Below are 27,561 nucleotides of genomic sequence, written 5' to 3' on the forward strand. Positions count from 1 at the left end.
AGAGGATCACAATACAGCGCTGAAGAAATATACTGGTCTAATGTGCACGCACATAGACACACACACGGATACACACATACACACACATCCACACACATCCACACACACACCCACGCACATAGACATACACACGGATACACACATCCACACACATGAATACACCCACACACACACCCACGCACATAGACACACACACGGATACACACATCCACACACATGAATACACACACACCCACGCACATAGACACACACATGGATACACACATCCACACACATGAATACACCCACACACACACCCACACACATACTGTAGACACACACACGGATACACACATCCACACACATGAATACACCCACACACACACACCCACGCACATAGACATACACACGGATACACACATACACACATGAATACACCCACACACACACACCCACGCACATAGACATACACACGGATACACACACCCACACACATGAATACACCCACACACACACCCACGCACATAGACATACACACGCATACACACATCCACACACATGAGCACACACACACCCACGCACACAGACATACACACGCATACACACATCCACACACGAGCACACACACGCATACACACACACACACACACACACACACACACACACACACACACACACCCATGCACACATACATACACAAACACACATGCACACACACTCACAAGCACACACGCATGCACACACACACACACACTGCAAACACATAGACCTACAGTAAGCACAAATGAAACATTTGTGAGAAGTGCTCACACTTCAGCTCATTCTTAGAGAGAGATTGTACTGTTTCTTTTGCAAAGAGTAAAAAAGTCCCTGTACATCTGAGGTGATACATTTGTAACAGAATATGAGCACAATGTATTCCAGCTGAGCAATAGGGTTTGATAAGTGTACATCACTTGTATATATACTGTATGTATGGAAAGATGAACACTTTCGAATGTGTTTGTTTTGTTTTTGAGATGAAATGAAACTATTCTGCAAAGAACTTCTTCACTATGTCACATTTGTATAAATTAATGTATACAAATGTATTTGTATTAAAAAAAAAATAAAGTTAATTAAATTGAGCAATAATAATTGTTTATCCCCAAATGCATGGAGCAGATGCATCAGTGCCAGTCTCTCTGGATAAAGACAAGCAAGACAATACAGGGAGCACTTATTTATTTAATTTATTTTTGAATGGACTCAGACGTGATTATTCCCTGTAAATACGTAAAAAAAACATATCTTCCTTAATCTGTGTTCCTTTGAAAAAACGCCCAAATCAGTTGGCGTAATGTGTATAATGGTGGTGTTGGCGGAACAGATGCTGGAGGAACCGGCTGGGAGTGATCTAGAAGTACGGGACAGATTTGTGCGCCCCTAGTGCCTCGGCGCCATAGGCAATTGCCTTGTATGCCAAGTGCATGCGCCGCCCCTGGCAATGGCCCTCTAAGGTCAGAGAGAGAGAGCGGTAGATAGCAAAAGAGAGAAGGAAAGGGAGAGAGAGGTAGAGAGTGAGAGAGACAGAGAGGTAGAGAGCAAAAGAGAGAAAGAAAGGGAGAGAGAGGTAGAGAGTGAGAGAGAGAGAGGTAGAAAGCGAGACGGTCAAAGAGAGAGCATAGAGAGATGGTAATATGAACAGACCAAACTCAACTTTGTCTCAAACAAAATGCTCAGTTGAGTCAAACTTCAAAGTAACTGTGCAGTTGAGGGTTGGCCCACAACTTCTCAGGTTAGCGTTAAGCTAACCCTAACCCTCACCCTAACCTAGCCCTACCCTAACCCTAACTTAACCCTAACCCTAACCCTAACCCTACCCCTACCCCTAACCTAACCTAACCTAACCTAACCTAACCTAACCCAACCCTAACCTAACCTTATCCTACCCTAAACCTGCTGGCACAGAGAACAGATGTGAGGGGTTTATACTGCTAACAAAGTCATGGTGTTTCCATTATGTGGGGGCCATGTTAAGGATAGAAGAGCGTGGTTGTTGTGGCGGAAAGGTCAGTTGGAGGGTAAACGGACTGCGTGACCAAAACTGGACCAGCCAGTGATTTAACGCACCACTCAGCCAACATTGTCTCACAATCATGACGTCACATCTCAATCACTCACTGGATTAGGTGGGACGGTGGCACAGTGTGTCCTGTAGCATTGTTCCCTCATAGCAAGAAGGTCCTGGGTTCGATTCCCACTTGTTAACGCTGCACTGGGGGGCGAGTTCTCCACAGGGTTGACAGGTACCCAGGGCGGGTATCTCCCAGGGGGGGTATCTCCCGGGCCTTTCTGTGTGGAGTTTGTGTGTTCTCCCCGTGTTTGCAAGGGTTTCCCCCATAAATACCCCAAAACAAAAAACATGCAGAAGAACAGATCGCTAACGTTGTCTGTCCCTGACGCAGACGGACAGGAGCACCTTGTTGTCCCCCGGGCGCGTCCCAGCATGCACGCTGCCTACTGCCTGCTCCCGGCTGCCCTGGAGGGAAGGATGATGGGACGGTTTAAGAGTGGAGAGAAGTTTCATCGGTGACCCTGATGCGTGTTTCTCCTCTGCTAACGTCTAACCTTGTTTGTTGTATTTATCATTGGCATTTAGAGTACAAACGCTGCTTTAATCTGACAAGCAGCTTGCTTAGGTTGGTGAGTTTTTATTTGACCTTTACAGTAATTATCCAGGCTTAGTGTAATTGTGATTAAAAGTGGATTTTACAGCTCAAAACAATTCTCTCCTCTATAATTGTTATCCTAGTTTCAATGTCCAAAAGTCGATGTACTAACAACTAAGAATCTGAATATAGTTTCTGTAGTTTAAATAGAAATTAGAATGGCAGTGTAGCTGCTAACAGTTTCAACTCTTCCTTCGCTGCTTCCTCAAGTGGAAAGGTCAAATGTCATCTTTTGTTTCTCTTTGCTGGCATCAGCGGTGCCCACAGGTGCTCGTCTTTGTGTACAGGCTGGCCAGTGCAACCTCGTACCGGGTTGTGTCGGAGGCTTTCGACATGCCCAGGTCAACGGTCTGCGATGTGGTCCACAGAGTGGGCAGAGGGATTCAGTGCATCATAGGCCGTGTGATACGCTACTCCACGGAGGCAGAGCTGGAGGAGGTCGGGGCCGGGTTTGCCCACCTGGCCGGATCTCCTGCCTTCAGTCGTGGGGCCGGAGCCATCGATGGCACAGATGTCCCCTTCATTCCACCAGCGGCAGAGCAGCAGAGCTATTTCAACCGCAAGCTCTACCTCTCCATCCAGCTGCAGGCTGTGTGTGACCACGACAGTCGCTTCATCAACATCTTTGTTGGCTACCCGGGATATACATACCACTCTACATGTAAATTTCCCTCTTTTTGTATAGCATTTCTACCAAACTGCAGTATCTACTTACTGTACACCTACACATTGAGGGCATCAGACATGCTTGTCCATTGAGATCCATGTCGTGTAACTTGGAGGGTCTAATCACTCAGCGAACAGGCGGAATGACATTAGGAAGAGTGACATTTGCTCTCTTTTGACTGGGCATACATTAAAAGGAATGAGACATAAGGCCGATGTAATTGAAGTTTAATAAATAAATTAACAACACAACCCATCTTCATTTCCCTCAGCTCCTCCCAGTAAACTGCCTCCTTCTCTTTCTCTCCTCAATCTCTCTCTCATTCTCCTTCTTCTCTTCTTCCAGCCTGTTACTTTCCATCTTCCTCCACATCTCCTCCACCTCCCCACTCCTAGATCGCCTCTCCTCTCCTCCAACTCCCCACTCCTAGATCGCCTCTCCTCTCCTCCAACTCCTCACTCCTAGATCGCCTCTCCTCTCCTCCAACTCCCCACTCCTAGATCGCCTCTCCTCTCCTCTCCTCCAACTCCCCACTCCTAGATCGCCTCTCCTCTCCTCCAACTCCCCACTCCTAGATCGCCTCTCCTCTCCTCTCCTCCAACTCCCCACTCCTAGATCGCCTCTCCTCTCCTCCAACTCCCCACTCCTAGACCGCCTCTCCTCTCCTCCAACTCCCCACTCCTAGATCGCCTCTCCTCTCCTCTCCTCCAACTCCCCACTCCTAGATCGCCTCTCCTCTCCTCTCCTCCAACTCCCCACTCCTAGATCGCCTCTCCTCTCCTCCAACTCCTCACTCCTAGATCGCCTCTGCTCTACTCCAACTCCTCACTCCTAGATCGCCTCTCCTCTCCTCCAACTTCCCACTCCTAGATCGCCTCTCCTCTCCTCCAACTCCCCACTCCTAGATCGCCTCTCCTCTCCTCCAACTCCTCACTCCTAGATCGCCTCTCCTCTCCTCTCCTCCAACTCCCCACTCCTAGATCGCCTCTCCTCTCCTCCAACTCCTCACTCCTAGATCGCCTCTCCTCTCCTCCAACTCCCCACTCCTAGATCGCCTCTCCTCTCCTCCAACTCCCCACTCCTAGATCGCCTCTCCTCTCCTCCAACTCCCCACTCCTAGATCGCCTCTCCTCTCCTCCAACTCCCCACTCCTAGATCGCCTCTCCTCTCCTCTCCTCCAACTCCCCACTCCTAGATCGCCTCTCCTCTCCTCTCCTCCAACTCCCCACTCCTAGATCGCCTCTCCTCTCCTCCAACTCCCCACTCCTAGATCGCCTCTCCTCTCCTCTCCTCTCCTCCAACTCCCCACTCCTAGATCGCCTCTCCTCTCCTCCAACTCCCCACTCCTAGATCGCCTCTCCTCTCCTCCAACTCCTCACTCCTAGATCGCCTCTCCTCTCCTCTCCTCCAACTCCCCACTCCTAGATCGCCTCTCCTCTCCTCCAACACCCCACTCCTAGATCGCCTCTCCTCTCCTCCAACTCCCCACTCCTAGATCGCCTCTCCTCTCCTCTCCTCCAACTCCCCACTCCTAGATCGCCTCTCCTCTCCTCCAACTCCCCACTCCTAGATCGCCTCTCCTCTCCTCCAACTCCCCACTCCTAGATCGCCTCTCCTCTCCTCCAACTCCCCACTCCTAGATCGGCTCTTCTCTCCTCTCCTCCAACTCCCCACTCCTAGATCGCCTCTCCTCTCCTCCAACTCCCCACTCCTAGATCGCCTCTCCTCTCCTCCAACTCCCCACTCCTAGATCGTCTCTTCTCTCCTCTCCTCCAACTCTGTCTGCGTCTGCGGGTGGGGTCAGCCCAAAGAGAGGGGAGGTCACAGCTGATGAAGGGTACAGGGCGGATGAGGAGATGAGGACCACTGGGGCAATAACGTAGCTGGCCCCCATCGTCCAACAACCCGTACCACTTCCAAGACGCGGCTGTGGTCTCCCCATTCTCTGAGCTGACCCCCGTTCTGGGGCTCTTCAGATCCTATGAAGGGAGGTTAGAAAACTGTTCTAGCGTCATATAAACTCTGAATCCATATATATATCTTTGCTAAAATGCAGCCTGACATGGAACAGAGCTAAACAACAAAATGTTAGTCCATCACCTAAGAGGAATGAATGCCACAATGTTGTAAGACAAAATCACCTTATATTTTGCCACCAGATTCTCCCTTTTTTTTTTTTTCAAGTAGCCCGCCTCCACCTTCCCCCGCAGGCCACTCTCTTCAATATAGGTCCTGCAAAATCAATAATCAAGTTAACGGAAAAGTAGGCTATATAATACATCAGATTACTCCCAAACATGTTTCTCCTTGCTGGCGTCAGCGGTGGATGAGCCTGTTTATCCTTGCAGTGATGTCCCCAGTGTTATGGTTCGGGCCGGGTCCGCCCCGGCTCACCCCCTGCTCCCAGTCCAGACCCTCGTCCCTGCCCCGGACACCTGGTTCACCCCGGACCACTCTGCTCGCTCCCGGTCCAGACCCTCGCCCCTGCCCCGGACCCCTGGTTTGTTCTGCTCGCCCCCTGCTCCCGGTCCAGACCCTCGCCCCTGCCCCGGACCCCTGGTTCACCCTGCTCACCCCCTGTTCCCGGCCTGGATTCCTCACCCTGAGCTCCTGTGCCCCCTGGACCTTCCTGGACCCTGATCACCTCCTCTCCCAGTAACTGCCCCTGTACTACCCCCAGAGACTTTTGTACACTTTGGTCACATTGTCACTTGGGTTTGTTCTGCCTCCTTGTGTGTTTGGTCTTGTGTTTGTTGTCTTGTCAGTTGTCTTGTCTTCTATGTTGGTTTGTGTCCTCCCAGTTCTAGACACCTGTCCCCTCACTAGTCTCACGTCACTCCAGTCCCTCCTCTCCTGGCCCTCTAGTTCCCCCCATCCTCGTTCCCTGTTCCCTTCCCTTGTGTCCTTTTTCCTCTGTCCTTGTGTTGGTGTCTTGTTGGAATCCCTCCATGTCCTTGTCTGGGTGATTGTCTGCACCTGTGTCTCGTTATGTCTTGTTGCACACCTGTACGTTGTTCCTTGATTGTTCTCCCAGAGTATATATGCCCTCCTGTTTCCTTTGTTCTCTGTCGGTTCATTGTCAATGTTTCTTCCTGGTGTTCCTCTGTTTGTTTCTTTTGGATATTAAAACCTATATTTTGGAACCTGCGCTGCTTTTCCTGCCGTCTGCTATTGGGTCCTACCTCCACTATCCTCACCCCTAACACCCAGGCCAAAGCATTTCACAAGCGCAATCACAGTCACCTTTATACATGTCTACTGTACTTGGCAGGTATATATCACCTTTATACATGTCTACTGTACTTAGCAGGTATATATCACCTTTATACATGTCTACTGTACTTAGCAGGTATATATTTCGGCTTTGTGGTTGAAACTTTGAAATCTATAACCCTAGCCTTAACTTTTCATAACCCCAAACTTTGACAACCCTATATACTTTCTCAACCATAACCCTATCCCTAATCCCCATCAGGCACAGAACGTACTAGATCCAGACGCCAGCGGGGGCGGAGCCAGAGCGTTCCCAGGGAGCGGTGCAGAGTGCAGGCTTGGCCAGGACACCGCTACCCCAGACCGGGCAGCACTTCAATTGGACTGGCAGCTGCGGTGTGGGTTTGGGGGCTTATAGCACCAATTAACAGAAGTGAATGGACACCCTCTCTGACCTAATAACTCCCTGCACAGCTGTCGAACTGTCAACCTGGGGGCTGGGCACAGCTGGCAGGGAGATGTATGAGGGGCGTCACAGCGGGATGCTGTTTGATTCAACTCTTTTGAAGATTTACCTCTTGTTTATCCCATCTCTGAAGAAAGAAAAAATTTGATCTAGTGTTATCTGAATGAGATGATCTAGTGTTAAAAATCTGAATCTGAATGAGATGATCTACTGTTAAACATCTGAATCTGAATGAGATGATCTACTGTTAAAAATCTGAATGAGATCTACTGTTAAAAATCTTAATCTGAATGAGATGATCTAGTGTTAAAAATCTGAATCTGAATGAGATGATCTAGTGTTAAAAATCTTAATCTGAATGAGATGATCTAGTGTGGGACAGCAAAGACAACAACAGGAGCCTGGGAAATAGAGTTCTATCTAGGAGCCTGGTTCTGGGAAGCACACATTTTATTTAAGCGTCACCCGAGCATGCTGATACTGGGAGACAAAACTCTTTAGAGGGGATACAATCTGAAGAGGTTTACAAACAAGAGGAGGATGGTGGATGAAAAAAACAAAAGTGGATGAGAGCCGGAGTTGAGGTGTGCGTGTAGGACAGAGAGAGAAAGAGAGATTAATTTGGATTAATGAAAGAGAGGCCCTGGATGTTGGAATGATCAGGGTCGAAACAGACCAAAGGCCAGGGACCATTACATCATCTCTCTCTCTCCCCCCCCCCCCCTCTCAATGTCAACATAGCATCAGCTCTGCCTAGCTCACTGCATATTATGGTAACCAGGGTATTAACCCTTTGCTCTAATCTCCCACATCTCTGACGCCTCCATGTGTGTCCGGATTGAATTCCGTTGAACTCTTGCATGTCATAAATGGGAGAGATGTGCTAATCCTTCTGAGAAATCGCCTGACTATAATCCGCGGGTTGCTATCGCAGGACCAGCGGGCACTCAGGGGTTAATACAGACGCTTAAGAGCCTCTGTCTTTTATCTGCTCCCATGGTCAGTTAGATATGGATATCATAACATCGTCTCAAAATTAACAGACCACCTACTGTACAGGTTGTGATGAGGTTGAACTCTGAACTCTCAAGCTTCAAGTAATGAAAACCTCCAAACGCAGTAAATATAGATGTTGACATGCTGTTTTTGAGGGAAATTATTTTGCCTTCATCAGTAGAGTAATTTTGCATGTTATATCATAACTAAGCATAAACCTTATGATCCATGTAAAAAACATTACTCATTCTTCATGAAGACTCCACCAGATATGCAAATGTGTTTCACTAGGAACAATCTTTAGCTTAGTACATATGTGATGGACGCCTAATAGCACAGTGTCAAACGTCTTAATCAAACTTTGAAGCAGATGCTCCGGACGTTTGTGGATGAGACTGGATCGGATTAGGACCAGTGGATTCCCTACCTCTGTTTGCATATCGGGAGGTGCCACAGGCCTGGACTGGGTTCTCTCCATTTGAGTTGCTCTATGGCCGGGATGTGCGAGGGCCCCTGTCATTGCTGAGAGAATCCTGGGAAGGAAACAAGGTAAAGACTGAATCAACAGACATGGTCTCCTATGTAGTGGATATGTGGGACAAACTTGAGAAGATGAGCACTCTGGCCCAGCAGCATATGGCTGAGGCCCAGCGTTGTCAGAACACGTGGTACGACCAGAACTCAAGAACAAGAACCTTCCAACCTGGACAAAAGGTGCTTGTGATGCTGCCTAGTGGACTGATGACACTCGGACAGCCTTTGAGGACATACGGAGAGCCCTGAGTGAGAAAACGGTACAGTACAGTCCATGACCGATGTATTTTACAAACTGATGCCTCTGATCGTGATGTTGGGGCTGTTCTCCTGCAGGGGGCGCCAGAGGACCGGCATCCTGTGGCATATATCAGCCCGGAAACTGTTCCCCACAGAAGCCCGCTACTCTACAGTGGAGACAGAGTGCTTGGCTGTGAAATGGGCAATGGACACCTTTAGATACTATCTTCCGGGCCAGGATTTCACCCTGGAGATGGACCATTGGGCATTACAGTGTAAGCACAGAATGAGGAATACTAATGCTCGGATAATGGGACAGACTCTACCATTGTCTAGTGGGTGTGTAATGGGAGAAAACCAAAAGTTTTGCCCTCAGTGATTTCCTATACCTACATAATGTTTTGCTGCTGGAAATGTCCCATTACTTCTGTGTCTGGTTTTAAACCTTTTTATTGATGTTGTTTATGCAGGTAATGTTCAACAGAGATGTGAATTACAGGAAACATCCATATGGAGGCATGTTGGAGCTGGCCATTCCCTATATAAGACCTTCATGGCTCCCTTGTGTTCTCTCTCTTCTGGGGGATGCCATTCTTAAGGCGTTGCAACCTGCTTCGCTGTCCGCTACCGGTGGTGAGGTTGAAGCTGCGGTTTTGGACAAGCTCCATGATCATGCTGACCATGTGCCTGTCCGGCAGCAGGCGGAGCAGCTTGTAGGTGAGGCCGCGGTGCCATATGGTGTCGTATGCAGCCGTCAGGTCTATGAAGACGGCTCCGGCCTTCTTTTTAGCCAAAAAGCTGTCCTTGATGAGTCATCAAAGTGACTTGATCTACGGTCGATCTCCCGCGTCCTGTGGGAGCAGCGGGTTGATTGGTTCAACGCGGGCGTAGATGAGACGCTCGAGGATCTTGAAGGGGATACATAACAGAGAGATGGGGCGGTAACTCTTGGGGTCCCCTTCAGGCTTGTTCGGCTTAGGGATCGCGACAACTTGGGCTCTTCTCCAGATTTTGGGGATCTTGAGTTGGCGGAAGCAGGAAGAGAGGAACACTCTTAACCAGGACTTAAAAGCAGGTGCGGCATGGAGTATAAGCTCCAGGCAGATAGAATCAGGCCCTGGAGCTTTCCCTGGCTTTACATGCTGGAGGGCAGCAGTGAACTCCTCTGGTGTGAATTCACCGGAGATGTTACCGCCGCTAGGAGTTGTGGCCTTCCAGAGGTCAGACACTTCTTTTGCCACGAGACGTAACAATTTGCGGTCTTTGCCCTTGTATGTCCCACTTTTCCCAAATTGTGATGCGATTTTGTTTGCAGAGATTGGGCAGTGACCGGGGGTGTCTAGACCTACCAGTGAGGTTGTTAAGGATGCTCCATGCCTTGCGGCTGGAGTGTAAGATGCCCTGCCATCTCCAAATAATTCATTTTAATCGATCACTGAATGGTGAGTTCCAAAATGCTTTTCTATCCATTAGTAGAATTAGTTAGCCACAGCTAGTTCTAACCACTAGGTACTAGCTAGCGCTAACATGATTAGGCTGCTAAGCAGCTACAAATCACTGAGTTGGCAAGCTAACAATGTTAGATTTCTTTAGAAAAAGGTGAGGTTAACAATAAATGTGGAACATTTACTTAAACTTTATCATTAGCAAGTAACTTACATGATTGATCTCTAGGCTCTGGGCATCGGGGAGAGGCTGAAGTGAAGGGAGAGAGGGTACTGCTCCAGCTACAAGACATAGCAGTTGTGCAAAACCCATGGCTTTCTGGCAGAATTTAATGAATGAGCGCAGCATATGAAGGTATGTTTCCGGACTGCTGAGACTGTCACGGAGATGCTTCAGAGCTACCGCGCCACAGCCCACATCCCCTTTTCAGCTCCTGAGAGGGAGACCGATGTGGACAAAGCTAAATATCTTGGCTATGCACACACCAACAAGCCAGCCGTCACGCGCAGCGCCTGCCTCCAGTCTAGCCCCTACCCTGCTGTGCGCCAGGATGGATGAGTCATGCGTGGAGCCAGGCCACCGTGCCACTACACTTGTGATGAGCATGTCGGCGTCACATATAATTTGGGTATTTATAGTGTGCACATTTTTGCGATTCACATAGACGTATTCATTCACTGATGGTGCCCTTATGTGGGTGCAGTCGCCATCGCCGTCACCTCTTTGGAGTTCTATCTCGGCCAGTAGGCCGAGTAGCGCCGGATTCATTTAGGCTCGCATTACGCACAGGAGGACTGTCATTTATATGCTTAACAAACAGCAAACAGGTCCACATGATCACATATTAATGACAATCTAATTGGTCAATTATTGCCGTTTGATGGAGTGCCTGCATTAGGTGTGTGACATATAGCGCGGAAAGGTTTGGGACAGCGCATAGGTTCAGTTTGGGGAACAAATCCATATCGGACCATGAATGAGCCGGTTAGAGGACACGTCTAATCTTGCATTGCGATATATGTTGGTGCTGAATTGGGCTATTAGCCTACATGATTGTGCGTTCAGAAACTGTCTGTGATGGTTCGGTGTGGGACCCAGGCGCAACAGGAATGGAGGAGGCAAGGAACGGTTAAGCCCGGAGGGGCGATTTAATAAGGTAACACAAAGGGGGAGCCACAAAAAGGATGCCACAAAAATATAAGAGGGGAGAAAAAAAAGGGGCCACCAAACTGCCACTAAATAATAAAAATGTCCTTGGCTCAAGGGAGCCGGAGGGATCGGGAGGTGGAGCAGGGTGAGGGCTCTGCTAGCTGGTACACTCAGCAGAGGGTTGTCCGGGATACTGGAGAGACGAGGAGGAGAGGCAGGGTGAGTGATAGTAATCACGAGCAGGGAACGAGAAAAAAGCACTACAAAATACAGGTAAGTAATATCGTAGGCTAGGCTATACTTTACCACATATGTTATGGTAAGATCTGGCGATGAGTGGAGAGTAGACCAGGTTCTTGTAGGGGTTGAAGGTGATTGCAGAACGAGGGACAGGTGTGGTGATGATGAATGGGAAACCGGTGAGTAGAGCCGCGCCCGCGTCATCGTCGGAGACGAGTGCGCCGTTCTTGTCGTTGCGCACGGGCCGATGTGCTGGGCATGTCGGGATCCGACTCTTCGTCACCGGAGTGGGAGGAGACTGCCGAGTCCGCAGAGCTGGCCGGAGACGGGGAACGCCCGGTAGTGAGGGGAAACTCCGGAGAGCCAGAGCGTCGCATGCCTGGCCCGAGGCGACGTGCGGTAGAGCGCGTAGGACGCCCCGAGCGCGCAGCGGGCCCAGAGGGGAGAGAGGGAGGCGGTTGTGGAGGCGAGGGCATGCGAGCCGTAACACTGTCGCTCTTACGCCCAGGCCCTGCGTGACTGCGTTGTGTTGCACCGGAAGTTCCAGTCATTTCCAATGTAACGCTGCGTTTTCCCAACAGGGTTGCGTTCCGAAGCGTATGCGCTGCATTTCGGATCACGCAAGCGTTGGATTTATCGAACGCTTGCATCAAATCCACTGCATAGATCTGGCCGGAAGTATCATAGAATCACTGGCCAGGCGAACATTTCAGGACAGGTGTCATGGCGGACGTCCAAGCGGGGCAGAGCGAGGGAGTTTATAAATCAAATATTGGCTAAATATGTCCATGGAAAAATTATTTCTTCCGACAGATATCTTAGTTATAACGACACAGAACTACAAATGCAGTTTTGTGTTGATACGTGAGGCAGAAATTCAATTTCGAAAAATCTCACGATCTCGTAGCTAACTGGTAACGTTTACCTCTATGGTTGCCCTATTGTGAGCGAGAATTGAATCACTTTTTGGGCTATATAGCATCACGTACACCATAGGCTGTATATATATATATCATATACGACTATAAGGCTATATATAAAATATTTATTTAAAAATGTGTCAAATACTGATCTAAAAACTGCATCGGCAGCCTATTATGTTGTCTCCCGCCTATATTCGAATTGTGGAGGGAGTTAATACTAATATAAATAGACACAACAGAGCCGGTTCTCACATCTTTCAACAATGAGACCAGTTCTGAAGAGCGTGCTGAAGATAGCGATGCTAGACGACCAGCCACCGCCAAAGCGCCGGCGGTCTGTGTGGGTCCAGCCGTATATCACTGCCCGTAAAGAAGCCGGAGAGTACCATCGTCTGGTCCAAGAGCTTCGGCTGAATGGAGAGGAGTTTCGGAGATACTTTCGCCTCGACCGGGGTCAGTTTGACCATGTCCTCCAAATGGTTGGATCCAGAATTGAGAAGATGGACACCAACTACCGGGAAGCTATCAGCCCAGCTGAACGGTTGGCGATTTGTCTCCGGTAAGTCAGGCCCCGAGAGCTGATTGTAGATAACCATCATCAAGAAAAGAGAGACCGGCACTCACGGTAGGCTATAATGAAACTATGCCTTTTATTAGGGCAGAAGATCGGACGTTTCGGCGCTTGCCTTTTTCAACAATCTTTGGCTTTGTTGAAAAAGGCAAGCGCCGAAACGTCCGATCTTCTGCCCTAATAAAAGGCATAGTTTCATTATAGCCTACCGTGTGCCGGTCTCTCTTTTCTTAAGTATCTACCCTCCAGGCACCCAGGCTGTTGTATATACGGGAGTTGTGCGCTTTACTTATATTTCAGATAACCATTATTAAAATCATTAATGTCTAGATGAAGGCTAGCCTATATTCTATCGTATGCTACTGCATGTGTGTGCCTGTGGGCTTTTGTCTGTGCCCAAGTGCAGTGCACTGGTAGAAGCGCTGTTTGAACCACACGGGTAGCCTATTAATTGTGATGGATCCAGGAACTTAAAAATGATAGATAATAATACACTGCATTTACATTAATTAAAATCCTAAGACGCTTACAGAATCAGATCTGATTTTAATGAATGTAAACATAATCTATTATTATCTATAATTTTAAATGCCCTGCCCTAAAATACCCCTGCCCTATAGGACTATCCCGGCTCTAGACTAGCCTACCCCTGCCCTATGGGACTATCCCTGCCCTAGACTATCCCTGAATAAATAACCCCTGTAGTAGGAGGCATTTCTGTCTGTGTATAAACGATAAGGTGTATGTGTGGTTCAGGTAGCACTGTCTGCACATAATAAAACTAAATTATCTCTCACGTAGGCACACATACTGTACACACACAGCACAACACTGTAATACACTACCCTACAAAAATGCATCCTAAACTATAACATTCTTTTTCAGATTCATGGCAACAGGGGACTCCTTCAAGACAATTGCCTTTAGCTTTAGAGTGGGACGGTCCACAGTGGCAGCCATTGTTCCCTCTGTGGCGGAAGCTATTTGGGATTGTCTGGTAGAGGTTTACATGCCTGTCCCCAAGGAGGAAGACTGGAAGGCCATTGCTGCGGAGTTCAAGGAGAGATGGGATTTTCCCAACTGTGTAGGCTCCATCGACGGGAAGCACATTGTGATCCAGGCTCCACCAGGCTCCGGGTCGCAGTACTTCAACTACAAGGGCACCTTCTCCATCGTGCTCCTGGCCATTGTAGATGCGAAGTACTGCTTCCGTGTTGTTGATGTCGGTGCCTACGGCAAAGGGAGTGATGGGGGTACTCTCCGCGACTCTGCCTTTGGACAGGGACTACGCGACGGCACTCTGGGAATTCCACCACCTGTACCTCTCCCGGGGGCTGAAGACCTGGGACCCATTCCCCATGTGTTCGTCGGCGATGAGGCCTTCCCTTTGAGATCCAACCTCATGAGGCCCTACTCCGGACACGAGCTGCCAAGACAAAATCGAGTCTTCAACTACCGACTATCCAGGGCAAGGATGGTGGTTGAGTGCACGTTTGGGATTCTGGCAGCCCAGTGGAGGATGTATCGGCGGGTCATTGCTCTCCCCCCAGCAAAAGTGGAAGCCTGCGTGAAGGCCACGTGTGTCCTCCACAACTACCTGAAGAGGACAGCCCAGGAGCCATCAACGACATGGGAGGTGGACAGGCCATGTAATAATCTGCAGAACATCACCAGGGCAGGCACCAACAACGCTGCCAGGCAGGCACTCGAAGTGAGGGAGAAGCTGACCAGGTTCTTCATGTCGGCAGTAGGAGAAGTCCATTGGCAGCACACAGTGGAGTGAGGCACACACTGCAATTCATCCAGTCAAAACCAAAAGGTCCTTTTAAGGACCAACCACCATTATCCATGAAGAGCAATTGTTTTCAAAGTGTCATGCCTCATTCTTTCATTACATTTTACACAACACTCAAAAGGGCATTATATAATCATTTGACATGACCGGGTTGATAACTAAGGTATTACAGTAGTCATTTACAGTAGCAGACACCTTTATCCAAAGCCACTCAGTGTACCACTACTCACCAGAACCCAAAGTTTACAGTATGTTCTACACTTATTTAAGGACTGAACATGAGATTGGGCTATAAAATGATGGAATCTGATGCACAAACATAATGAAAAATAAACTTTATTAATTAAAGATTATATCTTTAATCAACAATTAAATTACCTTGTGGTAATTAATAACAATTACCACAACGCAGAGGATATCCCCATATCTGTAAGAGAAGAACACAAACAGGGTTAGGCTACATATAGGTTAATTAGACATAAAAATGAATGAAATTGATATATTGAGGACAGAAAGTTATTTGAGGGGTGCAGTGATATGTGCAAACCAGCCCAGTAGGTGGCAGTATTAATATTTTTAATGTCTTGTTTTCATTTGTTGTAGTTTAGTAATAACTTTAATAAACTAATAGTGACACTGAATGGACTGGTAGGCATAATACAATAGGGTGAATAAGAGGAAAACCATCTCATGCTGTGTGGAAGCTGTAGGAGGGAGGCTGGGGGTTGGAGGCTACGGTAGACGGTGGGTCTGGAGGATGGAGGTAAGAAGAATAGAGTTACATAGGTTACTTGGAACAGAAAATGAAACTACAGTATATTGAGGATAAATGTACAGTATATTGAGGATACAAACTTACCACCAAACTCTGCTTCATAAAGGACCAGTTGGATTTTCACTTTCACAGCTGCCTTCTTCTGCAGTGAGAGTCTTTTCAATGTTGGCACAAGGCTCTGGGTATATAGCATGTCCTCATCCGTCACCTTGGCCTGTTCGGCATCCCTTTCAACCGATTCCAGAAGCCGCTGCTGAAATTGATTCAGAGGGATAGGCTGGTGGGACCGATGCCGTCTGTTGCCCGGCAGTGGTGGTGGCAGGCCAGGGGAAGGTGTGGGGCCTGTGGCGGAGGTGACAGGCATGGGGGCAGTGGCTCTGGGAGTAGCTGGTAAGTTGGCAGTGGACACAGGTAAGGGACCAGCAGCTGGTAAGTTGGCAGTGGACACAGAAATAGGGCCAGTAGCTGGTAAGTTGGCAGTGGACACAGAAATGGGGTCAGTAGCTGGTAAGTTGGCAGTGGACACAGAAATGGGGTCAGTAGCTGGTAAGTTGGCAGTGGACACAGAGATGGGGCCAGTAGCTGGTAAGTTGGCAGTGGACACAGAGATGGGGTCAGTAGCTGGTAAGTTGGCAGTGGACACAGAGATGGGGTCAGTAGCTGGTAAGTTGGCGGTGGACATGGGTGAGAGGCTGGCTGCTAGTAGGTTGCTGCTGGTGGCCCTTGGCTTTATGAATGGATCTAGGAAGCATAGGATTTGAAGGAACCTCCAGGGCTGTTGGGTTGTAGCTGCTGCTCCTGATCTCTTCTTCTCCTTTTCCTCTCTCTTTTCCTTTTGGTAGCGATCCCTCAGCCCACGCCACTTCTTCCTACAGTCGTCTTCTACACACACACACACACACACACACACACACACACACACACACACACATAGTTAGCTGACTTGAATGCCAACATGGCCATTTAGAACTTGTCCAAAACAAATACTAACAGACAGACAGACTAAAAATTGTTACATTAAGCCTAATTTATGATGTATAAGACAAGCTATGGCTCATATAACGTTACACACAACATGGTATACATTTATACTGTTATTTTATGTGTGTCTCTGAGCCAGCTTGTCTTATACATAAACTAGCCTTTACTTATGTATGTACCGGTAGCTAGATAAATGCCAGATTTGGAAGCCTATTCAGTAACAATTTGGGCGCTAAAAACGTGACCGCTGACTTTTTTCAACACTAGCAATGGATGAAATAGCTAGCTACGTTAGCTAGCCAGAATAGATTCACGAAAACTGAAGCTACCTGGAAGACCTACAGTTGTGGCCACTTGCCTCCACGCCGCATTTTTCATGTTTAAATTGCGATAGGCATCACAGCTGCTGTCATAAATACAGCGATGCCCAGAGACCGCAATAATCAAGCTCTCCTCAATATTGGGCATTGCTGTCTCGTCCTTCTTCTTCTTCTTCTTTATGGGGTTGCGCTGTCTCGTCCTGCGCGCACAGCTGCATTCAAATAGTGACGTATGCTGCGTTCAAGTAGAGAGGGCGGTTGCGATACGTTCAACGCAGTCACGCAGTTGGTGTGGCCTGGGCGTTATTCTCTCCATCAAACATTGTAATTCACCGACGCACCACCTGCGTCGCCAGTTCCCCCTGTGTTCAAAAAGGGTGTAGAAAACCGTGTAAATCGGTACGGCTACTTGAGAGGTGTCCTACAAAAGCGCGTAGAAAGGCGACTAAATTTTCGCCCTTTCGGCTTGATAGATCGCGCTGTGGGGGGGGGGGGGGGGGGGAAGGCGTACGCCTGAAATCGCGGAAAAGACCGTGTAAAAGAAGGCGTACCTCAATGATAAATGAGGCCCCTGAGATTGAAGTCTGTCAACAACTCTTGGGCAAACTCAACGTGACTTTGTGTGTCTCCCTTCTTCCAAGTCCTAAACCGCTGGTGAGAAGCTTCAGGCACCATAAACTTTGAGAACTGGTACCTTAACTGTAACATAGTTGAGACCAGGATTTACCCCAGGGGCCTCATTTATCAAAGAGCGTGTAAATTCTGGTGTAAAAGAGGGCGTACGACGAAAACGTGGAAAATGCGAAATGTAGCGTAAGACGAGAATATTTACACGCTTTTCGGATCTATCAAAAATGTCGTACGCCATTTCCTCCACGAAAAATCCGACGGTGGCGGAGGAGAGAGCGTACGCGCACGCGCCCCGTGTTCCGCCCTCTCCACGCCCAAATCCAACCATATATGGTCAAAACTATGACAGCGCACAACGTGGATACCCCGGAAGGAACCGACATAATATAGCGTGGAGCATAGGACAGACAAATACGTTTATGGAAAAACGCGGAAAGAAGAGAAACTTTTCGGAGACGGAGGTGCATGTGCTTGTTGGTGAGGTCCACGCGAGGAAAGAAAATCATCTTCGGAAGGTAAGCTATTTGTACGAGCCTACATTTGTCTGATTGCTCCTACAGTTTAGGTAGCCTACTGTACGTTTCGTGCATCCTGTATTTGGCGTAGGCTACACGGACATGCTGTATTATGTGGCTGTGAGGAAAGCAAACATTCCACACATTCTGTGGTAGGCTATGATTGATTTAGGACCAAAAACAGGGAACGATAACACAGATGACCACTTCATAATGTTAGACCACATTAAACATTTTCCCCTCTGGGAAATTAAGACTCTCATCTAAATCACCCGGTAAATCACACTTAAGCATTTATTTGGCTGCCAACAGAAAAACATATCAATTGAATATGGCTACACAATAAAATGTTTAATGCATAATCAAGTTAACAGACAAACTCAAAGAAAATGACTGAAATTGTTTCTCCAGACTCTGACGTGGGGTGGGACTCAGAGGAGGGGGAGTCTGCAGTGGTCCTTGACCTGACGGTCGTGCCCCCGCTGGTTGCAGCCTCTACATCCAGCGCCACGACCTCCAGTGCCTCCACCTCCAGCGCACCGGCCTCCACCTCCAGTGCCATCTCCAGCGCCTCCGTCTCCACCGCCCACGCCTCCACCTCCGGCTGCCAGCGTCCCTGCCTCAAGGGTCCCTGAGGGCTGGGCTTCCTATCAGACGCTGTGCTGGAGGCTCATGACCCTAGAGGCCCAGAGGGAAATGGCAGAAGGGATTGGGGCAGTTGTGCAGCAGTTGGTGGAGGTCACCACACTACACCACCAGAGCCAACAGGACATCCTCACTGCACTTCATTCCCTCACACATGCTGTCACGGACCTCACACTGTCACTCACTACCACACTCACGGACCTCACACAGTCACTCACTACCACACTCAAGGACCTCACACAGTCACTCACTACCACACTCACGGACCTCACACATTCACTCACAAACGCACTCACACAGTCACCCACCAACAGACAATAAAATGGTAGAAATGTGAACCTTACTTGTTTGTGTCTTCATAGCTGGCGCATGACCTCAGTGTCGGCCCTTTGGCCCCGCTGGTAAACCTCATGACGGGGAGGGGGCTGAGGGCTTGGGTCCTCATTTTGTGGTGGGGTCTTGACTGGTTCTCATTCTTATCAGCTTTGAATATACATCCTGGCAAACATAACAGAATGATGTACAAGGAGGGGACAGATACCTAGTGAAAGTACTATTGGTTGCTAGTAAAAAGACAATAATGAGGGCTTGGTATAAGGTGGAACCCCAACCAAGGAGCAGTGGTGGGTGTTGTGGAGGAGATTTATGAGATTTATTTATGCATTGAGGATGCAGGAAGGAAAGTTTGAAGGGAGATGGGAAAAATGGATGGATTATAGAAGGAAGTGTGATGATACCACTAATATTAAATTTGTCATATTTGAGTAAGAAAAAAAAGCTGCATGGATGGAAGTACCCATAAGCTGTTATTGTAAGTTTTTATGTTTTATTGTATTGTCGTTGTATGGATGGAAAATGCTAATAAAGATTAAAGTAAATAAGACAAAGAATATGTATCTTGGCTATGCACACACCAACAAGCCAGCCGTCACGCGCAGCGCCTGCCTCCAGTCTAGCCCCTACCCTGCTGTGCGCCAGGATGAATGAGTCATGGAGCCAGGCCACCGTGCCACTACACTTGTGATGAGCATGTCGGCGTCACATATGATTTGGGTATTTATAGTGTGCACATTTTAGCGATTCACATAGACGTATTCATTCACTGATGGTGCCCTTATGTGGGTGCAGTCGCCATCGCCGTCACCTCTTTGGAGTTGTATCTCGGCCAGTAGGCCGAGTAGCGCCGGATTCATTTAGGCTCGCATTACGCACAGGAGGACTGTCATTTATATGCTTACCAAACAGCAAACAGCTCCACATGATCACATATTAATGACAATCTAATTGGTAAATTATTGGCGTTTGATGGAGTGCCTGCATTAAGTGTGTGACATATAGCGCAGAATGGTTTGGGACAGCGCATAGGTTCAGTTTGGGGAACAAATCCATATCGGACCATTAATGAGCCGGTTAGAGGACACGTCTAATCTTGCATTGCGATATATGTTGGTGCTGAATTGGGCTATTAGCCTACATGATTGTGCGTTCATGAACTGTCGCTCTTATTCTCTCCATCAAACATTGTAATTCACCGACGCACCACCTGCGTCGCCAGTTCCCCCTGTGTTCAAAAAGGGTGTAGAAAACCGTGTAAATCGGTAGGACAAGTTGAGAGGTGTCCTACAAAAGCGCGTAGAAAGGCGACTAAATTTTCGCCCTTTCGGCTTGATAGATCGCAATGTGGGGGGGGGGGGGGGGGGGAGAAATGGCGTACGCCTGAAATCGCGAAAAAGACCGTGTAAAATATGGCGTACCTCAATGATAAATGAGGCCCCAGAGCACAATAAGCCTGCTGGGTTTGACCGGACAGGACACATTGTAATAACAAATTCCAGTTAGTCATGCCAACTAGACCCTAGGGTACTCTAGCCCAACCCCTCAAAAACTACAGATGTGCCCCCAAGACTACTGCCCCTCCACAACAGTAATACCCCCCCCCCCCCCCCCCCACACCACTAATACCCCCAACCCCCCCCCCCCCCTCTCTCTCCACCCCCGCAACAGTAATACCCACCCCACAACACTAATACCCCCCCCCCCCCCCCTGTTGCTGGGGCAGAGGTAATGATCATGATGAAGCTGTGTTTTGTTTTGTCCCAGTGGCGTACGGGTCGTGGTATGACCACGTGAAGGGCTACTGGGAGGAGAGAGAGAAGAAGAATATCCTCTACCTGTTCTACGAGGACATGAAGGAGGTAGCGGTGTGCATTTATTACAAATGTCCCAATGTCTTCATCTGCACACACACTCATGAGTGAATCCCTGTCTCCACAGAACCCTCGCAGAGAGGTGGAGCGCATCATGCACTACCTGGACCTGTCCCTCTCTGATGATGTCATAAGCCGCATTGTGGAGTTCACTTCCTTCAAGAACATGAAGGAGAACCCCATGGCTAACTACAGCTTCTTCCCCAAGCCTCTCTTCGACCAGTCCATATCTCCCTTCATGAGGAAAGGTCTGTTGTGGTCTGTAGCTCAGCCCTTCCTGTCCATAAATGATCTCTCATGTTCCTGATCTCTCCTAGGCCTGTCTGACTGATCCTCCCTAGTGTCTAGATTGATCTCTCCTAGACCTGTCTGACTGATCATCCCTAGTGTCTAGATTGATCTCTCCTAGACCTGTCTGAGTGATCCTCCCTAGTGTCTAGATTGATCTCTCCTAGACCTGTCTGAGTGATCATCCCTAGTGTCTAGATTGATCAATCAATCAATCAATCAATCAATCAATCAATCAAAGCTTTATTTGTATAGCGCATTTCATACCCAGAGGCAACACAATGCGCTTTACAGAGAACAAGGGAGGTGGGCATACGACCCACTCTCTACATATTCTAGAGGGATCTCTCCTAGGCCTGTCTGACTGATCCTCCCTAGGGTCTAGATTGACAAAACAACTGTTGTTGTTTCTGAACAGGTTCCACAGCTATACAGGCCCTACCAGGAAGTGACCCCCTACAGTAACTCCATCTTCCTCTAAAGCTAATCTGACCTCCTTGCTCTAATCTGGCATCTGGCTAACCCATGGGCTAACCTACACATGGTTCTTTTGTGCTATGGCGCCCTCTAGCAGTGGTTCTCTGTATGACCATAATGGTTTAGTTTACATACAATACAGAATCTAAAGGATCGGACCCCCTGGAGCAACTGATTAGTAACACTTTGATATTTTGTAATATTTTTCCTGTCTTCAATCTCAGGTGTAGTGGGCGACTGGACCAATCATTTCACGCCTGACCAGTCGAAGCTCTTTGATGAAGATTATCAGAGACAAATGAAGGATGTCAACATCCCCTTCAGGACCACCATCTAGCAGAGTTCTCCCTCTCTTTTCCTGTGTGCCATTCTGGTATTGTAGATCTGCTGTCCCCTCCCCCTTCACACACAATTTCCACAATGGAAATAAGCCTCAAGGCTTCTTTGGCATCCTGACCTGTTTTAATGTATGGTGATGTTTTGCTTAAGCAGAGCTGTATTGTTTTTAAGATTACATTTGTCAAATAAATTAAATCAATCAATCAGTTAATTAATCAATGGTAGCTCAGATGCAGCATGTTGAAGTTAAAGATCAATAAGTTTTATTCAACTCATGACAGTCAGAAACCTGAAATGCACGAGCATTCACAATGTATCTACTGTACACATCAAAATAAAAGCAATTGTGCATGAACGTTATTTTAGTATTGTGGTGGACTTCATGTGTGGTGCTACGTCATTTAGCAACTTTTAGCAACAAATTGACCTGCCTGTAGCAACCTCTCCTGAACACTTGGCTACGCAGCACAGAGGGTAACGTTAACAACACATGTTTGATTTAGAAGTGTCAAACTGACTAAAAACGACATTTAGATAAATGTTTCACTTCTAGAGACATGCTAGCAAGCTAGCACTACTATTAAAACAACATTTTATAACGTTACAAGCAAAACGCTAGTTGATTGTTTCACTGTAAACAGTAGGCTACGCTGCACCGGCTAGTGCTAACCTATGCTATGCTAGCTAATGGCACTAGTCTAATTTGGCTTCAATGAGGGGGACCTTTAGCCTTGTCTCGCTAGATGGCTAGTGCTAGCCCTAAGTACCTCACAACTAACGTTAGACAAGGCTGGCGTGCTAGCTTCCTAGCCCAGCACAACATGCTTAGCTAGTGTTTTAGCTAGCACTAACATTAGCTAGCCACCAGGTTCACAAAGACTAACGAGCTACACAGTCGACCAACGGAGCCCCAGTAGCAAATCCAGGTTGGGGTGTAACTCGGGGTTAATGGTGCATTCGTTTGTGGTCGGAGGTGGCAAGTCGCAAGTGGCAAAATACCTACCTCCGACCTGTGTGCATTCGAGCTATATACCATTATATCACAGTTACCTAGTTATATCTATATACCATTATATCACAGTTACCTAGTTATATCTATATACCATTATATCACAGTTACCTAGTTATATCTATATACCATTATATCACAGTTACCTAGTTATATCTAGTGCATTGGAGCAACTGGGGGCTGAGAAACATATCCGAATTTGCGACGAGGAAGTGCGAGTTCATGCGGTGTTTTATTTAATCATTCCTAGTAGCAAGTCGCAATTTGCCACCTCCCAGTTATAAACGAATGCACCATAAGTTAGGGATAGTGCTTGAATATGAGCACCTTCGCTTGGTACAAGAAATACAGCTGACGGCAAACTCTTGTTAGTTTGGAGCTAGCCTAAGTTTCATGTTTATGTGACACTTGTAAATATGAGCGCCTCTCCTAAATAGGCCGACACCGATTTATTTTGACGGCAAAGTGAATGGAGCAGGAAAGGACTGTTGTCTGGCATGACTGAGAAGGGCTAGTGAGTCCTTGCTTTGGGATTACTCGTATCCCTGCAGAATGAAATGTCCATGTGATGGAGGAATGCCTTATTTTTTGTACTGCTTAATTTGCAATCTTGAATGAATATGCGTGTTTGTCTTTAACACACAGGTTCATGTTTCCTGGTTGTAGGACAGTTTTTGCGAGGATAACAGTACCACTGGCCTGCGGAAGGTCTTCCCCCGGAAACACCTTCATCCCTCAAACTCTCACCTGCCCCCTCTCCTCAACCCTCTCTCATTCTTTGTCATCCATCCCCCCTTTCTTCGATCCACCTGCTTGCACTCATCCCTCTACCCGACTACGTCTCTCTTTCTGTTACCCCTCGCCTTTCTGTCGCTCCTTCTCCAAACATCCTGGTTCTGCCTGCCCGATGGACCTAAAGGAAGTCCTGGAGGTTCTGGAGCAGCTGGCTCCCTTGTCATTGGCTGAGCCGTGGGACAACGTAGGCCTATTGGTCGAGCCCAGCAAGGCTCGGCCAATCAAAACCATCCTGTTAACCAATGACCTGACCAGCTCAGTCATGGAGGAGGCGGAAGCCATGAATTGTGATCTCATCATCTCGTACCACCCGCCGCTGTTTCGGCCAATCAAACGCCTGGTGCAGAAAGATTGGAAGCAGAGATTGGCTGTTCGGGCTGTGGAGGCGGGGATGGCTGTGTTTTCTCCTCACACCTCCTGGGACAGCATGAAGGGGGGAGTGAATGACTGGCTGGTGGGAGGAGTAGGTAAGAGAACAGCAGGACATCAGCATGACATCAGCCCGACCCCCACTTTGAGAACTGACTAACTGATAGGCTCCATGTTTGAGAGCGTTCCCCGTCATGTTTCCAACCCTGCTCCCTTTCTGGTGGTGTCTCAGGTAGTGGCAAGGTGTCAGTGTTGAGCCAAGCCCTCGCCAGCGCCCCCCAGAGGCACAAACTGGAATTCCCCGTCAGGAATCAGGAGGAACTGAGCACCATAATGACAGAGCTGAAGGAGGCTGAGAGCGGAGCCCTTTTAAAGCACTCAGTCCTCAGGTACTTTGTGTGTGTGCGTGTGCGTGTAGTGATGGGACATACGGGACATACATATGGGAGCTTCGGGGCTTCGGTCCTCAATGTGAAGCGCACTGCGCCCAAACCATGTGCCGGAGCTTGTGTCGAAAAACAATGACCACGTGATTGATGACGTCTGAAGCTCGGTGCTGCTTCAAACGTCATTGATGTACCGGGAAAGCTTTCAAAGCATTGAAAGTTTTGGCGCAACCTCTGACAGCGTGGCACACCTGTTTGGAAGCGATTCTGCAATGATGGAGGCACCGAGTGTGCATATTCACATAACATTCTATATTTATTGCAGCACTTTCAATCAGTGAACACGGTTCTCACAAGATCACAATGAACATACGTAGTGTGCAGTAATCTACAGTTGCAATGGCTGCTATGAGTTCTGTAAACCACCAGGTGTCACTGTGCTCTCCGTTTTCAATGCATCGGAGCTTCGGCTCTTTTCCCGACACAATCAGGAAGAAGCCCCAAAGCTTCATAAGGCCTCGTCCGCCCATCCCTAGCTGTGTGTGCACGTGTGTGCATGTACTGTGTGTGTGTGTGTGCGCGTGTGTGCGTGTGTGTGTGTGTGTGTGTACTGCGTGTGTGTGTGTGTGCGCTCGTCCATTATTGATCATTCCCTCATTGGTCAGCAGTGGAGAGGGCGGTGGCTACCTCATCAGCCTGATCTGCCCTGACTCAGCACTGACCCCTTGTGTCCAGACTCTGCTACGGCACGCTGGTCCCAGCCAGGCCCTCAGTATCCTGCAGATACAGAAGGTGCAGTATTATTATGGGATGGAAGAAGTCCAGTTATGTCTTTGGGAGAGAGACAGAGAGAGAGAGAGTAGATAGATGTGTCAGTTCTCTCCCCCCCCCCCCCCCTCCATAGCCCCCCCTCCCGGGCCATGGGCAAGGACGACTCAGCATTTTGGACCAGCCTGTTACCATGGCGACAGCCGTCCAGAAGATGAAGTCGCACCTGGGACTGAGTCATCTGCGGCTGGCTCTCGGGGCTCAGCGAACTCTGGGTGAGGAGAGAGAGAGAGAGAGAGAGAGACTGCTGGGTCATACATGTGATGTAACACTATGACTGCCTAGTTTAAGATCTCTGTTAATCGGTATAGTCATGTGAGTTGGGTGAAATACACACAGAACTGGTTGTGATGAGGATGTGATGAGGATGTGATGAGGCTGTGATGAGGTTGTGATGAGGCTGTGATGAGGGTGTGATGAGGCTGTGATGAGGATGTGATGAGGCTGTGATGAGGTTGTGATGAGGCTGTGATGAGGGTGTGATGAGGAGGTGATGAGGAGGTGATGAGGCTGTGATGAGGCTGTGATGAGGATGTGATGAGGATGTGATGAGGATGTGATGAGGCTGTGTTGAGGATGTGATGAGGAGGTGATGAGGAGGTGATGAGGCTGTGATGAGGCTGTGATGAGGATGTGTTGAGGAGGTGATGAGGAGGTGATGAGGAGGTGATGAGGCTGTGATGAGGCTGTGATGAGGAGGTGATGAGGAGGTGATGAGGAGGTGATGAGGAGGTGATGAGGAGGTGATGAGGATGTGATGAGGCTGTGATGAGGCTGTGATGAGGAGGTGATGAGGAGGTGATGAGGCTGTGATGAGGAGGTGATGAGGCTGTGATGAGGAGGTGATGAGGAGGTGATGAGGAGGTGATGAGGAGGTGATGAGGATGTGATGAGGTGATGAGGAGGTGATGAGGATGTGATGAGGCTGTGATGAGGATGTGATGAGGATGTGATGAGGAGGTGATGAGGAGGTGATGAGGAGGTGATGAGGAGGTGATGAGGAGGTGTTGAGGAGGTGATGAGGAGGTGATGAGGATGTGTTGAGGAGGTGATGAGGAGGTGATGAGGAGGTGATGAGGCTGTGATGAGGCTGTGATGAGGAGGTGATGAGGAGGTGATGTAGCGTTGTGTGTCTGCCATTCCAGAATCCACCGTGTCATCTGTGGCTGTGTGTGCTGGCTCTGGAGCCTCCGTGTTGAACGGAGTTAGAGCGGATCTCTACGTCACTGGTATGAAAACGCACACACACACACACGTTTGCACACACACATACGCACGCGTGCACACACACCTTTAAGTCCTGTCTGTGTCTCTCCTAGGTGAGATGTCCCATCATGAAGTTCTAGATGCCGTGGCCATGGGCACCAGTGTCATCCTCAGTGACCATAGCAACAGCGAGCGGGGCTTCCTGTTCGTGTTCAGGGAGAGGATGGCCGTGCGTCTGTCCGACTCCGTTACCGTGGCGATCTCCCGCGCTGACAGGGACCCGCTGGAGGTGGTCTGAAACGGTCACAGTAACCACGACAACGGTTGTCATATCAACAAAGGATTGTGGTTGTCGCTGACAACAGCGTAACAGAATTCAAGAAGACCGTTAAGGAATTAGGTCATAGTGCATGTGATGTGGGAGGAGGTTTGCACCTGGGTTGTGTTCGTTAGGCTCGTTAGGTAACGGCTTTTCTGGCGTTCCAGGGGAAAACCTGACCCATAAGGAACGTAGGGAACCTTGAGAAGTGTGTGTTTGTTCTGTGTCCTGTACTAATCTCACCTGATGCCTGCCTGTCGGGTTTCAATAAAATGCACCAAGTGAATCAGGAAGTGGGGGAGTAATCCTAGCCTGGCTCAATTCCAATCAGCCAATCAGATTAAAATAAATAAATAAAGAAGCTTATCATCGACGACTGTGATTGGTTTAAAGAAATATTGTTTTCCCCTGTCTGAGTGATAATGGGGTGCAGCCAGAATAGTATGATCCTAACTGAAAATACCATAACTGCTTAGTCTTAAATGTGTAATAAGTGGAGGATGTGTAGCTTACATGTGTTTAAATGTGTAATGAGTGGAGGA

At 48.4% G+C, this 27,561-nt stretch overlaps 2 protein-coding genes across 5 annotated transcripts; both read left to right on the forward strand.

Annotated features, from left to right (window-relative positions):
• Positions 1-16,067: 16,067 nt before the first annotated feature.
• Positions 16,068-22,105, forward strand: LOC311324200 (sulfotransferase 1C1-like; the record flags this gene model as incomplete). The annotated part of the gene is made up of 4 exons (XM_084456601.1): positions 16,068-16,389; positions 20,897-20,991; positions 21,071-21,251; positions 21,993-22,105. The coding sequence occupies 4 exons, from the start codon at positions 16,068-16,070 to the stop codon at positions 22,103-22,105; spliced, it is 711 nt and encodes a 236-aa protein (XP_084312727.1).
• A 454-nt stretch (positions 22,106-22,559) lies between these two features.
• On the forward strand, positions 22,560-27,561 carry nif3l1 (NIF3 NGG1 interacting factor 3-like 1). Of its 4 annotated transcripts, none has more exons than XM_084456516.1 (7): positions 22,560-22,581; positions 23,783-24,378; positions 24,513-24,669; positions 25,332-25,458; positions 25,571-25,709; positions 26,640-26,723; positions 26,814-27,561. In XM_084456516.1, exons 2-7 carry the CDS (start codon positions 24,024-24,026, stop codon positions 26,996-26,998), a joined length of 1,047 nt encoding a protein of 348 aa, XP_084312642.1. In that variant the 5' UTR covers positions 22,560-22,581; positions 23,783-24,023; the 3' UTR covers positions 26,999-27,561. The 4 variants fall into 4 exon arrangements, 3 of the variants coding, with proteins under 3 accessions (XP_084312642.1, XP_084312640.1, XP_084312641.1); XM_084456514.1 differs by having other exon boundaries at positions 22,565-22,581; positions 23,762-24,378; XM_084456515.1 differs by having other exon boundaries at positions 22,565-22,581; positions 23,762-24,378; positions 25,335-25,458.

This window comes from Borostomias antarcticus (genome assembly GCF_949987555.1).
Source record: "Borostomias antarcticus genome assembly, chromosome: 22".
Taxonomy (NCBI): Eukaryota; Metazoa; Chordata; class Actinopteri; order Stomiiformes; family Stomiidae; genus Borostomias; species Borostomias antarcticus.